We start from the raw sequence: 14,786 nt of genomic DNA, 5'->3' as shown, positions 1-14,786 counted from the left end.
AGTAAAAGTGACATTTTCTGATATATATATGTTATATTGATTGAGAGACGACGACGTATCTCCGTATCTCCGTATCTTAAAAATAAATTTTCACATTTGGACTTTGCGTCGCAATATCTCCGCTCGTAGGGCACGTAGCGGAAAATATTATAGGAGATACCCCCCCAAAGTCGACCCCAAGCTATCGATCAAGCCTACTTAGAACTTGATCCGTTCACTCGTTATCGAGATCTCAACATCTTGGGTACTCGCAACCCGTCGCGTCGCGTAAAAGAGTCACGGTCGGTCTCGCTCCGCGTGTACTTGGCACGAAACACTACCGTGTCTCTTGATACAGCCTCGATAACTCGATCGTATATCGCGGGCAAATTCTCCGTATCTTTCTGGAAGTTGACAGTGCATTTGCATTTCTTGATGAAAAACATTTCGGAAATCTCTTTTTTTTTAATGTCTTTCCTTATATAGAATTTTCGGATTGAGCCAATCGAAATCGTGGTTTTGAGTGAGACGATGTTTAGTTACAACCGAATGATTATCGACATGCCTTTTGATATCGTTCCGATGTTCTTTTATGCGTGTCTCTAAATGTCTCTTCGTTTGTCCGATGTAACAAGAATTGCAATTTACACAATCGATCTCGTATACAAGTTCAGTCTGATGTTTGGAAGGGTTTGGAAGAGACATTTAGAGACACGCATAAAAGAACATCGGAACGATATCAAAAGGCATGTCGATAATCATTCGGTTGTAACTAAACATCGTCTCACTCAAAACCACGATTTCGATTGGCTCAATCCGAAAATTCTATATCTAGGAAAGACATTTCAAAAAAAGAGAGATTTCCGAAATGTTTTTCATCAAGAAATGCAAATGCACTGTCAACCTCCAGAAAGATACGGAAAATTTGCCCGCAATATACGATCGAGTTATCGAGGCTGTATAACATGTAACGGAGTTCGGTCTGTTTTTGTAGTATTTTAGAACACGTTAATTTAGTTTATGATTTGGTTTGTCATACGGTACTTTCGGAACACATCTTATTGTAATTTGTCATTGTGTACAATTCGTATCATTGTGACTTTGAATATGGCACGGGACGGATTTAGTGGAGAAAATGGGCAGTCTAATTTTCTTCACATTTTACATTTGCGACTCTCAGAAATTTATTATTTTATTTTTTTGACGCACCTAACATGTAAGTTTTTACGATTTACCTCCGATATGTCTCCCGCTTTTATATTCGACATATTCATATATTGACATATTTGTTTCTAGCGTGGCGTTCGCACGATGTAGCTTGGACACAACATCTGGCGACGCATGATGTATTGCTGCGTACTTAATTATGTATAATATCTCACTTGAGAAGGACCAAATTGTGGTCGAAACGTCGTGAGTCAAATTAAATAGGAACTGGCCAGTTGGGTCGCTTAATATTGAATTTATTTTTATCTACGTACTGGCAAATTTAGTTATTTATTCCATTGCTTTTAACAAATGATCGGGCAGCGTTGCCGCGCACTATTCGGTGGAGAAACCACGCACAGAGAATGTTTGCCGTTTGCCGAAATTACTTGATTTGGAGACGTGCGAAACGAGTCTGACACGAGGCCGTTCTCTTCCGCTCGGAGAGTTCTCGAGAGACGGAAACCGGAAACGGAGGAGAGATCCGGAACGCGGCGCTCTCTGATTGATTCAATGATTAACGGCGTTGCGCGATGGAGGCAATTATCGCGAACCAAGAGACTGCGCGTGTGCGGAGTTGCGCCGTGCTCCGATTTTCAGCATGCTCGCGAAGCGGCATCGACGCGTGATCGATCACGCAGGGCGGCGCGCGGCGTGATCAACAACTCCATATGGATCGAATACGGGCCACGAGACTGACGGCAGGCATGTAGCAGTCAGCCTCGCGGCCCGATACTTACATCGAGATTTCTATGTTCGATCCTTAACAGTTATTCTTAACAGAACGAAATTAACCTTTAAACGTATTTAACTCACAGAAGATCAAACCGCAATAATTAAGAACGTAACATATGATTCTAAAAGTAATAAAATAATTGGCTTTGCGTCTAGATATATACTACATTCTTCATATAAAGAGAGTGGACAAAAATAATTTTTATGTAAACTCTGTAAAAGATATTGAAAATGCTTTTTCAAAATATGTTATTGGTTGTAATGCCTATGTGTGTGTACATGGCCCAACCGCTTGTTCATAACGCACCAGCATTTTGTTTAACAGTTTTTGCAAGTGATAATAAATTCAATCATAATGACATCTTAGCTAGATGGACATTCTAAAAGATAAACTTGAAAAATTCGACATACAACCCACATAGCACGTAATATTACAGAAATATTGCAGTAATATTGCAATATAGTAGAAATATTACGTATTACAATGAAATATTTCAGAAATATTACTGATGTATTATACGTTTTTAAATAATATTGAAATATTACAGTAATATTGCTGCAATATATTGTTGAAATATAATACTTTAAGTAGCAAAATAATGTCAAATGACATTTTAATGACATCTTATTGACGTCATTAAGACGTTATTAAGGTATCACACAATCATACGTACGTATTGCACAGATAATATATACCAGTTAAAGAATTTTGGACTGAAAGAAAGAAAAATCTGAATCAAAAAATGTGATAGAATCAAAAGACTGACTTGTACTTTCGGGGAATAAAAGTGATTAAGACAAATTTTATAAGTGGTATTTAATTTTATAACTTGTTATTTGTTTTGTAATAATAAAAGGTAATTATATATACAATTAATTTTTAATTAAGAGCCAGTAAGTAAATTGATAATAAAATAAATGGATAAAATTTAAAATTCATATTTCTTATATAATCAATATTAAACTTTTCAAATTACGAGTTTGTCACACGGATAAACAGAACGTTTCTGTGTGCGTAAGTGGAGGGAAGAACGCTAGTGTGTGTGGCTATGCGCTTGGTCGCAGCACCGACCCCCACCATTCCCGGTCTTCTCTCGCTGTCTCTTGCAGGAGTCGGTTGGCGAGCTCGATCGTGTTCGGACGTGTTTTGTCCGAAAGCAAATTTTTTTCAAAGTATTGCGACTGTTACTGTCTGCATTGTTTAACTATCAGTACCTTGTATCGGCGCCTTTCGAGGCCTACAACCTTTGTAATTACGCCGCTTGCGGCTTATAAGACTAGTGGTTCGCCCTGGCCGTTTTTAGAGCAGCACTACTGCTTGAAGGCCATCATTACATAGGAAGAAGAAGCTGTCTCTTGCATGGCTCCGTGGGACCACGCAATCACGTAGTACGACACCGCACAGAAACAATCGTTTTAATTTCAGGTAATTTTTCTTTATTTAATAAATATTGTTCACACAAATATTTTTAAAAGTATTTTCGTATAATTATTACTAATATGTACATTGTACATATATATTTGGCGATTTGTCGTTAAATCCAAAAATAGAGATTACGTGGCATGGTCTGCAAAAACCAAAAACCACGTTTATATCATAAAAATCATTTCAATGACCATCTTAAAATACATATATTTGCCTTTGTAACCTTATTGAACGAGTCTCTAATGAAATTATTTATTAACGGCTTTATTCTTAAATCTTGATGCTAACTTAACCTCAAAATTTTTAACAGTTTAATCCAACTGGAGCCCTCAGTTGCAGATACGTGATAGAAATATGCCGATCCCAAATCTTCTAAAAAGCAGTTTAATCATTAATTAAGTGATTTAACCATGATTATTTAACTATTTACGTGATTTTATAATAATTATTGTTCTTATACTATATATTACAGTATTGCTTTCCATCAATGGATGTTCATGCAGTCCAGAGCAGCATCAAGTAGTTTGATAGAAGAGCAAAAGATTTATTTATTAGATACGTAAGTAAGAAAAAGTTAAATTTGATATAAACCATGATTTCCAATATTAAAATCGTCAATACTGAAAATCCAAAGTATACGTGTAACATTTATAACTACAGATTTTCAGTATACATAGATAGTGAATATCGGAATACAGATTCATACTTAACCTACTTTTATGTTTAAAATATATAATTAGATGTAAATAATAATTACTGTTTTTGTATTATGTTGCAGTGTTACGTTGCTTTCCATCAGTAGAAGTTCACGCAGAGCAGGACCAAGCAGTTTGATTTCTATCAAACTCTTCTGAGCGACAGCTTTATTTATTAGATACATAAGTAAGAAAAATTTAAACTTGGTATAAACTGCGTTCCAATATTTTAATATCCAGTACTGAAAATCTAAAGTGTATGTATAACATTAACCATAGATTTTCAGTATAGACAGTGAATATTGGAACACGTCATACTTAACCCCGTACTCTTATGTTTGAATATGTAATTATGTATGAAATAAACAGGGTGATTTATTTCGTGTGCCAATCATCTCCGCTCTAATTATCTCAGAAAGTATTGATTTATTGGAAAAATGTTTCGGATAAAAGTTGGAGAGTTCAAGGAGGACCAATAGACAATTTTATTAGATTTTGAGTCCGGGACCTGTGTTAAGCCTAATAGGATCCAAGTCATATTATTTAAATATAAATCCCTTTTTTATTGTATCATCTTTTTCTACTAATTAATATGAACAACTTTTGTCTGAAACATTTTTTTATTTGCCTTATACTTTTTGAGATATTCAAGGAAAACTTGGTTTCAAGAATATACTGTTGCAATAGTATTCTAATTTCTTTAAATAATTGTGTACACATGAAAGCTTCAAGGAAATGTATACACAAATATTTAAAGAAATTGGGATATTATTGCAATAGCATATTCTTGAGACCATATTAAGTCAAAAAGTCTTGTATCATTTTTCCCTCCAACAAGCATTTATCAAGATATCATAAGCTAAATATTAAAAAAATTACCAAATTTTTCTTGAATATCTCAAAAAGTATAAGGCAAATACAAAATGTTTCAGACAAAAGTTATTTATATTAATTAGTAGAAAAAGATTATGTAATAAAAAATGGGAGTTTTTATTTAAAAAATTTGACTTGGACCCTACTGGGCTCAACATGGGTTCCAGACTCAAAATCTAAGATCATCCATTATTCCTCTATGAACCCTAAAACTTTTATCTGAAACATTTTTCCAATAAACCAATACTTTAGAAGATAATTGGCACACAAAATAAAACTCACCTTGTATAATCAGATATAAATAATAATTACAGTTATTGTATTATGTTATAGTGTTACGTAACTCTTTATCAGTGGAAATGCATACAGTGCAGAGCAGAGCAGTGCAGAGCATGGAGCAGTTTTGAAGAAGAAAGAGATAGAAAGATAATATCAATATTATTTTCTTAATATTACATGTAATACTATTATTAAAAATAACAATTTGATAAAATTTAATAAAATTTATTAAAATGGTTTAATTTTTAGCAATATTAAATAAATATTGTCTAATATTACACAAATAATATTATTGCGTTAACAATATCAATATTATTTTAATATTGTATGTAACAATACTATTAAAAATAATTTAATAAAATTTAATAAAAATTATTAAAATGGTTTAATTCCTAGCAATATTGTATAAATATCACGCAAATATTACAGTAATATTACCGTAATATTACTGATATATATTACAGTAATATTACTGATATTCATTTGCGCGGACATTTTAATATTACCGAGATATCTCAGTAATATTACTGCAATATTTCTGTTATATTTCATTGTAATATTGCAATGGAAAAATAATATTGCTGCAATATTACTGAAATATTATGTGCTATGTGGGAAGTAACTGGATTTTCAAGTAATGGTGATACAAGATGCTTAAAAGCTATAAAAATATAGTCTAAAATTTCTTTATCATCTAAAAATCCATATTCTCCTTACTTTCAAGTAAATAACCCAATCACTTCTATTTTCTAAACCAAGTTGCTAAATTAACAATGTTGTTAACAAAATCAGAATCAATCCTGTTTCAAGTAGTTGGAAGTTTAGACCAATAGAGTATTTTTCATGTTAATAACATTGCTAATTTAATAACTTTAAATTAAAAATGCTGTAACAAACTGTATAAATCTTTAATAATTTTAGATGTTTGATATTAAAAAACCAGTATGTATTCAAGATACAGTTTATATTGGAACAAAACTGAAAACAAGGTTTTTAAAACCAAACGTGTTTTTACCAATAGGATCAAAAATTGTCTCTCCAAAACATGTGAAAATATTAATGAAACAATTTTCTAAGACAAACATTTATTGTGTGACAGTGATCTTAAACGTATGTTTAATTTAATTAATATCTGAATATATATATATATACAGGGTGTCACTGAATGTTTGGTACTTTTCTCATATTTAGATAGAGCGAGCCAAACTGAGTCGAAAAGTCATGTACCATTTTGCAATTTTCGCGATAGTTGATGAGTTATTAATGATTAAAAATCGCCGTATTGGCCCGGCCCACCGCCAAATCCAAGCGCGCGGCGAGATGCGGCCGCCCCGCGGTCGGCGCGCGGGCAGTTGTTTTCTACAAGCGGCGATGATTACGCACGAGTGGCGCGTAACGCCGGGCCCCCGTCCTGAGCGATGATAGTTTCTCGCCTTTTTTAAATAGAAATAAAATTTTCTAACAACATAGAAAAATTTTTTGTGCGTACGTATGTACATACGTGTGTACATGCATACACAGGGAAATATCAATTGTACTGCTTAAAAAAGCGATTACTCAATTTACTTTTTTTCTTTTAGTAAGTAACGGTTGTCTTTAAGAAAGAATATTTTCTTGATAATAGTCTTAAAATGTACAAATTTTAGAAAGAGTCTTTATCATGTACTCGAAAGAAGAATTTATACTCCTTCAAAGAACATAATATTTATGAAAGAAAAGTCAAAATAATAAATAAAGTAATATGAGGACCCTCGAGATTAAAATAGGAGAAGTCAAGGCTATGAGGGTCAGAAGCAGATCACAGTGCGTAATATCAGAAATAACTGATTTATTCGTCGTTTTGATACATTACATCGATCCGTACGTTTCGGCTCAGTTTTGAGCCATCTTCAGCGGCAGTTACAGAAATTAAGATACACGTTCTCCGTACCGTATGGTGAGTTTACCGATTCAAAGTATCAGAAACATAGACCAATTGATCCATATCTGTAAATTTGTTCAATTAATGTTGAGATATTAAAAAGATTCCTTAGGAAACTCACCATTCGGTCTGAAAAACGTGGAATACAGAGCCATGTACATAATGAATACTCTCTGCGAGAAGACTTGACGATCTTGTCGACACGACACACAATGATATGAAAGGTCTTGCAAGAAGAGGCATGTCGTAGGTCAACACACCGGCGAGGATTATAACAAAGCACGATTTGACACCGTCTCAAAATGACACGGATTTTTTGCATTATGCATATGTCACGGTTTTGAACAAATTGTAATCCATGCTCATGAACTTTGGTCGTTGGCAAATCGGGGTTTTACTATTGGTATACATGCAATATTGTGACAGTGTCAAATCGTGCTTTGTTATAATCCTCGCCGGTGTGTTGACCTACGACATGCCTCTTCTTGCAAGACCTTTCATATCATTGTGTGTCGTGTCGACAAGATCGTCAAGTCTTCTCGCAGAGAGTATTCATTATGTACATGGCTCTGTATTCCACGTTTTTCAGACCGAATGGTGAGTTTCCTAAGGTATCTTTTTAATATCTCAACATTAATTGAACGAATTTACAGATATGGATCAATTGGTCTATGTTTCTGATACTTTGAATCAGTAAACTCACCATACGGTACGGAGAACGTGTAACTTAACTTCTGTAACTACCGCTGAAGATGGCTCAAAGCTGAGCCAAAACGTACGGATCGATGTAATGTATCAAAACGACGAATAAATCAGTTATTTCTGATATTACGCACTGTGATCTGCGTCTGACCCTCGTAGCCTTGACTTCTCCTATCAAAATAATTAGCAAATCAAATTTTTGTTTTAATTTTATATTTTTAACTGAAGAACTGAATAATTAGAATTTAGAATATTATTTATTTTAAGTAGTATTATCAAGAAAACATTTTTTGTAAAGATCATCGTTACTTAAAAGAAGAGAAAACTGAGTAATTGGTTTTCTTGGCACTAGAATAATATTTTTTGCGTGTGAATTTTGCGTACATAAATAGCAATCGCGATATAAGATCGCGAGCCAAAAAATAATTATTTTTTCTTTTTGTGGCAAGAAAATGATAGAGCGCTATTATTTCCACACACCACCTTGCGGCAGATAACATGGCGCATTTTTTTAAGTGGTATCCTTAGTAGGTCTAATCCACTTTGTATTAAAATATTCTCATATTTTAATGAAAGAACTGTTCGAAGTGCCTGCCTCGTTCTCGTATACAGAGTTCGGCTCTTTGATTAATATTGCGCGTCGCGCGGTGCGCCATTTCCGGCGTGATGGTATCAAAAGCTGCGAGAATTTCTTCTCGTACCTCAGTTTCTGTACCACCACGCCGGTGTACTCGACTAAATCTTTGATGTAACCCCAAACGAAATAGTCGAGCACGTTAATATCCGGCGACGGCGCCGGCCAAATGATTGTGCCACCTCGACCCATCCATCTGTCCAGATATCGCGCGTCTAAAACATTTCGCGCCTGTCGCGAAAAATGCGCATTTTCCAATACGATGGGGCTCCTGCGGATTTTTCGCGAAAGGCGCGAAATGTTTTAGACGCGCGATATCCAGAAAGATGGATGGGTCAAAGTGGTCTAATCATTTGGAAAAAGGCACTTCAAACAGTTCTTGCATTAAATATGAGAATATTTTAATGCAAAGTGGATTAGACCTACTGGGGGGGTACCACTTAAAAAAATGCGCCATGCTATCTGCCGCAAGGTGGTGTGTGGAAATGATAGCGCTCTATCATTTTCTTGCCACAGAAAGAAAAAATAATTTTTTTTTGGCTCGCGATCTTATATCGCGATTGCTATTTATGCACAATTCACACGCAAAAAATATCATTCTAGTGCTAAGAAAACCAATTATTCCATTTCCCTTCTTTTAACGGTTATCTTCACAAAGAATATTTTTTTGATATAAATCTTAAAATACACTCATCACTCTCTTTACTTAAAACAAATAATATTCTGAATTCAAATTGTTTAATTCTTCAATTAAGAATATAAAATTAAAACAAAAATTCAATTTGCTTATTATTTTGACTTTTCTTTGATAAAATTTTATAATGTTCTTTGAAGGAGTATAAATTCTTCTTTCCAGTACATGATAAAGACTTTTTCTAAAATTTGTGATGAATACATTTTAAGATTATTATCAAGAAAATATTCTTTCTTAAAGACAACAACCGTTACTTACTAAAAGAAAAAAAGTAAATTGAGTAATCGCTTTTTTAAGCAGTACAATTGATATTTCCCTGTGTATGCATGTACACACGTATGTACATACGTACGCACAATAAATTTTTCTATGTTGTTAGAAAATTTTATTTCTGTTTAAAAAAGGCGAGAAACTATCATCGCTCAGGACGGGGGCCCGGCGTTACGCACCGCTCGTGCGTCGCGCCGTGTCATCATCGCCGCTTGTAGTAAACAACTGCCCGCGCGCCGACCGCGGGGCGGCCGCATCTCACCGCGCGCTTGGATTTGGCGGTGGGCGGGCCAATACGGCGATTTTTAATCATTAATAACTCATCAACTATCGCGAAAATTGCAAAATGGTACATGACTTTTCGACTCAGTTTGGCTCGCTCTATCTAAATATAAGAAAAGTACCAACATTCAGTGACACCCTGTATATATATATATATATATATATATATATATATAGTATTAGTTATCTAAAATTCTAAATATTTTTTTTCAGCAAAGGATAAAATGAATTTTGATGCAGTTAAAAAATTATGTACGCTTCGAGTTACAAAATTATTATCTAGTATTTCAGATAGTCAGAGCACTAAACAGTTTCTTATTTCAATTAATCATATATACTACATTCTTTCTTAAATACAAAATTAAAAATTGAAGAGCGTATATATTCTATATGGCACGCAACATTTTATTTAAGATTGTAGAGAAAATGGCTACAAGAAAATAACTACAGTATTGATAAAAATTTTATAACTTCTAATGCTTACACACACATAAAGTTAAACGCATATGGTTTATTAATATTAGTTGAAAAATTACGAGAAACTGATCGTTTACACCTTGTTATATAGCAGTCATACAGCAGGTTATATAGCAGTCAACCATGCAAAAAAATTTTCAGACAGATAAGGTCCATGATATCTACTTTCTCAACAATAGTTAATTTCAATTTATTGAGCATTTTGAGACGCTTAAATCGATTGCAAATTTTAAATGAAATAAGTACTAATTTAAGTAAGTTTAATTCATAATAACAATTTTAATTAAATTGCACAAATAATTATAAAAATTTAATTTACTTTAGTAATTGGTATACACATATTCTTATTTTAAGGAGGTACATTTCGATTTCCACGAGAAGAAAATAATCGATTAGGAATTTCTTCGGATGCAATTTTAAAATTTGATAAAACTCTATCTACAGAAAAAATTTTACATATTTTGAACACCGCTAAAAATGATGCACTAAATATTGCAGTAGAATTAAAAATGTATATAAATAAAGAAAAAATAAAGGAATGTTTTGAAAGGATTAAAATTCAACATTTAACTGGCAAAGAGGAAAAAGAGGAAAATGATAATGATATGATAGAAAGACAAGATAATAAAGATATAGGATCTGCTGATAAAGACTTCGAGGAAGATTTAAAAAATTAACAAGATGATATTTTAATATTTAAAAATCAAACAGAATTAAATTTATATTATATTAAAAGATTATACGATTACCAGGTCTCCAGGTCATTTTGGGTTACCCCGACGAATACTCTTACGAGGGCCCGAATTGTATGCGGTTCCGCTGCCGGGTTGCGAAATAGGAACCGGATTCCCTTTCGCCCGACGGATTATACTAACTGCACAAAAAATAATAAAAGTTTATTTTAGATGTAAATGTTAATAAAAAAATATATTGTAAGAAAATCTTCACTTTGTTAGCTATATCAAAATAAAAATAGGTTGTCTAGTATAGATTATATCGAGTTCGTGATATGAATATGAATGTCGGTATGAATGTTGCAAGTACAAATGGAAAATCCAAAGAAAAATCAAATAAAAAATTGAAGATAGAATGTGAGAAATATTACTGTATTTATTATGATACAGGATGGTATATAGGAAGAGTGTTACATGTAGAACAAAACAAATGTAAAATTAAATTAGATGGCCAAAGAAAAACATTCAAGTAGTTGATAAAAGATTTATAATGTATAGGCCAATATTTTTAAATAGTAGATATATAAATCCTTTCACAATTAACAAAGTACAAAAATTCCAAAAAAAAAAATTTTTAATTAAAAAATAATTATTAGATACCTACCTACTCTTTAATTATTATTAATTATATATTTCCATAAAAATTTTAAATTTTAGTTTTGATAAAATTCCATAAGTAACATGCAAAATTCTTATTTGCACAAAATTTTATTTGTTATACGTAATATAGCTGACGATGTAAAGTTAGCACCCAATTTTCAAAAATTCAAAATTTTATTCACAGTTCCATTTGCACCCACAATAGTTCTACAGTTCCTGATAGGAGAGAACAATAGTTCCGTCGATTTAAACAGAAAAATTTAATTTGAAATATATGGGGTGCCAGCTTGCCGTAGCATTCCAAAACGCAAAAAAAATTTTTTACTGCAGAATTCGATAGTTCTCGCAGAGTTTTATAGTTCTTGAACAATTTTAATAATATTCCAGATAGCACAGTAAATTCCTAAAATATTCCTAAAGTTTTCTTCTTTCCTGATTCCTCAACTGTGATTCTTTAAGAATTCATAAAAGTATACTTTAAGAATGATTTATGAAGTTACATGTACCATAATTCTAGTTCCCGAAAACTTCTTAGAGCATTCATTTCGAATTATTTCCTATCAACAAAATGTAGGTATACTTTATGAATTCAAGAGGATTATCGTTTGAGAACAGAGAGAGAATTAAGGGTGCGTTCGGGGAGACGCTATTAATGCTAATAGCGTCATTCTATCCTTTTTTTATCTAATAAACGATAAAGATAGAATGGCACTATTAGCGCTAATATAGCGTCTCCCCGAACGCGCCCTAAAAGGACCCAATAAAAAATAACAAATTATATTGATATTATAATTTTACACTCAAAAATAACGAAAATATAAGTTTAAAATGACATTTGTTATATATTGTTGCGCCCGTGCCGAGACACCCGTTACTTGTGGGCTGAATTTGGCTCCGCTCCGCCGAAGCTTCAAGCCGAAGCGCGTTCCCTAACGACGGGATGTATTGATCTATATAATAACAACTTCGACTGTCAGATCTACGGGGAGACTCCGATCGTTTGGACGTGTTCTCCACCTGAAACGCATTCTTGTACAGAGTTCCTAATAAACCCTTGAGTTCCTTTTGTAATCAAGTGTTGTCTCTTTTACGCGAGTCCGGGAGTGCGCGGCGCGAACGCGAGCGTCTTGTGATTGCGGAGCGCAGCGCAACAATATGTATAAAGGCCCGTCTACATAGGTCGCAGCACGCCAAACGCAGTTCGCAGACGCAGTTCGCAGACATATTCGCACGACGCAAATGACGTCGCGAGTCGAATGTCTACATGTACCGGGAGGTCCCGTTTGACCACGTTACAATTGACCACAATGATTGAATGTTTTTTTCGTTATAATTTCATGGTCGATTGTAATTTCACCAATTACGAAATTTTTTTATTATTTTATTATTATTATTAAAATTAATTCAATTAATGACATGGCAATTGAGCGTCATTCACCATAGGACACCACGTGATCGAAACAAATTCAATTGAATCAACAAATCTCGTTCAATATTCGTTATTAATTGCTGTCATAAATATTTGAAATGGATCAAAGGTGTCAAGATCCAAATAATTTGCTATTATTCTTATTCTTAACATTAAATGCAACAGCATTGAGTTTGTGCCAGCTTCTACTAAAGAAAAAACAAAGACGATGGTGGATCCGACCAATAAATCGAACCCGGCGAACGGAAGGACATTACGATACAATATTCGAGTATATGAAAAATAATGACCATGAAGAATTTTACGAATTTACCCGTATGTGGCCACAAAAATTTGAACAGTTATTGGAACTCGTATCACCATTCCTTCCAAATGCTAATAATTGCATAAGAAAACCATTACCTGCTGGTTTACGTCTTGCATTAACATTATCGTAAATATTTTTATAATATTTTACAAAATTTTATGTATACATTATATATATCAAATGCAATTTTTACATAGTTATCTTGCTCATGGGAATGCTGTGCGAACACAGTCATGGAATTATCGGATAGGAAGATCTACAGCATATAAAATTATTCCAGAAGTATGTGAAGCAATATGGGCCGCGCTTCATGCAACATATCTAGCGGAAAAAAATCAAGAGCAATGGGCTAAAGTAGCTGAAGATTTTTATGTAAAGTGGCAATTTCCCAACTGTGTTGGAGCAGTAGATGGGAAGCACATAAAAATACGTTGTCCTCCCAACTCTGGATCAGAATGCTTCAATTATAAACAATATTTTAGTATCGTTCTTATGGCAACTTGTGATGCTCATTGCAAATTTACGTGGGTTGACATTGGCCAATACGGTATGTAGGGATTTCTTTCAATTAAATGCTGGGCAATTCTTCACTTTATTTTCGATCTTTATTGCTAGGCTCTATTAGTGACGGTGGTGTGTGGAGTAGGTCCCAATTTGGAATGGATCTTGAACGAGGATATATCGATCTTCCTCCACCAAAAAATTTACCACGAACAAATATTCCGATGCATCATGTATTTGTAGGAGATGAAGCGTTTCCGTTAAAAATGTATTTGTTACGACCGTACAACAGAAAAGATTTGGGAGATGCAGAAAGAATATTCAATTATCGCCTATCCAGAGCAAGAAGAGTAATAGAAAATGCATTTGGAATATTAGTTTCTCGTTGGCAAATTTTAACAAGAACTTTATGTTGCTCTCCTGACAACGTTGTAAATATAGTAAAAGCAATAGTTTGCTTGCATAATTATATTATGACTGCAGAGAAGCAACAAGTAATGCCAAATGCAAGATCGTATTGCCCACCGGATTTAATTAATAATGACACTCCTGACCATGAAGAAATTGCAGATACATGGCGTAATCAGACAGGATTAAATATTTTTAGAGATTTAACTCGAATAGGTGCTAATAACGCTCGTACAAATGCAACACAACAACGTAACATATTACGAGATTATTTTGTGTCTCCACTCGGTGAACAAGAAGCTCCTTGGCAATACAGATCTGCATTTAGAGGCTTGATTGCTAACTGTGAATTTTGATGACCACATACGGACAAATTCGTAAAATCCTTCAGGGTTATAATTCTTGATATACGCGAATATTATGTTGTAAATGTCCTTTTGTTCGCCGGATTCGATTTATCTATCGGATCCACCATTGTCTTTGTTTTTCACATACTCGCACACTAGCCTACACACATGCTCTTATGATTTATTGTATTATTTGTCAATAAAATTTGAAACTTTTGTTGTAAAATTAAGATTTTATTATGAAAAACATAGTGATAACAATACATAATAACAAACAACTTAAACGA

General features: G+C 33.6%; 1 protein-coding gene, 2 long non-coding RNA genes and 3 pseudogenes across 3 annotated transcripts; all 6 read left to right on the top strand.

Moving 5' to 3' along the window:
* The first annotated feature begins 563 nt into the window (after positions 1–563).
* LOC139775341 (uncharacterized) lies at positions 564–1,434 on the top strand. The gene is made up of 2 exons (XR_011718807.1): positions 564–1,195; positions 1,276–1,434. It is a non-coding gene; the product is annotated as an uncharacterized lncRNA (long non-coding RNA).
* Positions 1,435–1,718: 284 nt separating this feature from the next.
* Positions 1,719–6,329, top strand: LOC139775380 (uncharacterized; annotated as a pseudogene).
* On the top strand, positions 3,007–5,435 carry LOC139775340 (uncharacterized). The gene is made up of 4 exons (XR_011718806.1): positions 3,007–3,346; positions 3,819–3,905; positions 4,125–4,228; positions 5,248–5,435. It is a non-coding gene; the product is annotated as an uncharacterized lncRNA (long non-coding RNA).
* A 3,515-nt stretch (positions 6,330–9,844) lies between the features above and the next one.
* LOC139775338 (uncharacterized) lies at positions 9,845–11,167 on the top strand (annotated as a pseudogene).
* LOC139775339 (uncharacterized) lies at positions 10,527–11,689 on the top strand (annotated as a pseudogene).
* A 131-nt stretch (positions 11,690–11,820) lies between these two features.
* LOC139775336 (uncharacterized) lies at positions 11,821–14,725 on the top strand. Its single transcript, XM_071711263.1, has 3 exons — positions 11,821–13,369; positions 13,441–13,790; positions 13,859–14,725. Exons 1-3 carry the CDS (start codon positions 13,035–13,037, stop codon positions 14,506–14,508), a joined length of 1,335 nt encoding a protein of 444 aa, XP_071567364.1. The 5' UTR covers positions 11,821–13,034; the 3' UTR covers positions 14,509–14,725.
* Positions 14,726–14,786: the final 61 nt, after the last annotated feature.

Source organism: Temnothorax nylanderi, unplaced genomic scaffold, assembly GCF_030848795.1.
Source record: "Temnothorax nylanderi isolate EJ_2023f unplaced genomic scaffold, tnyl_v1.0 TNYL_tig0097_pilon, whole genome shotgun sequence".
Classification (NCBI taxonomy): Eukaryota; Metazoa; Arthropoda; class Insecta; order Hymenoptera; family Formicidae; genus Temnothorax; species Temnothorax nylanderi.
Note: the sequence above shows the minus strand (reverse complement) of the source record. Positions and strands in the feature narration are given on the sequence as shown.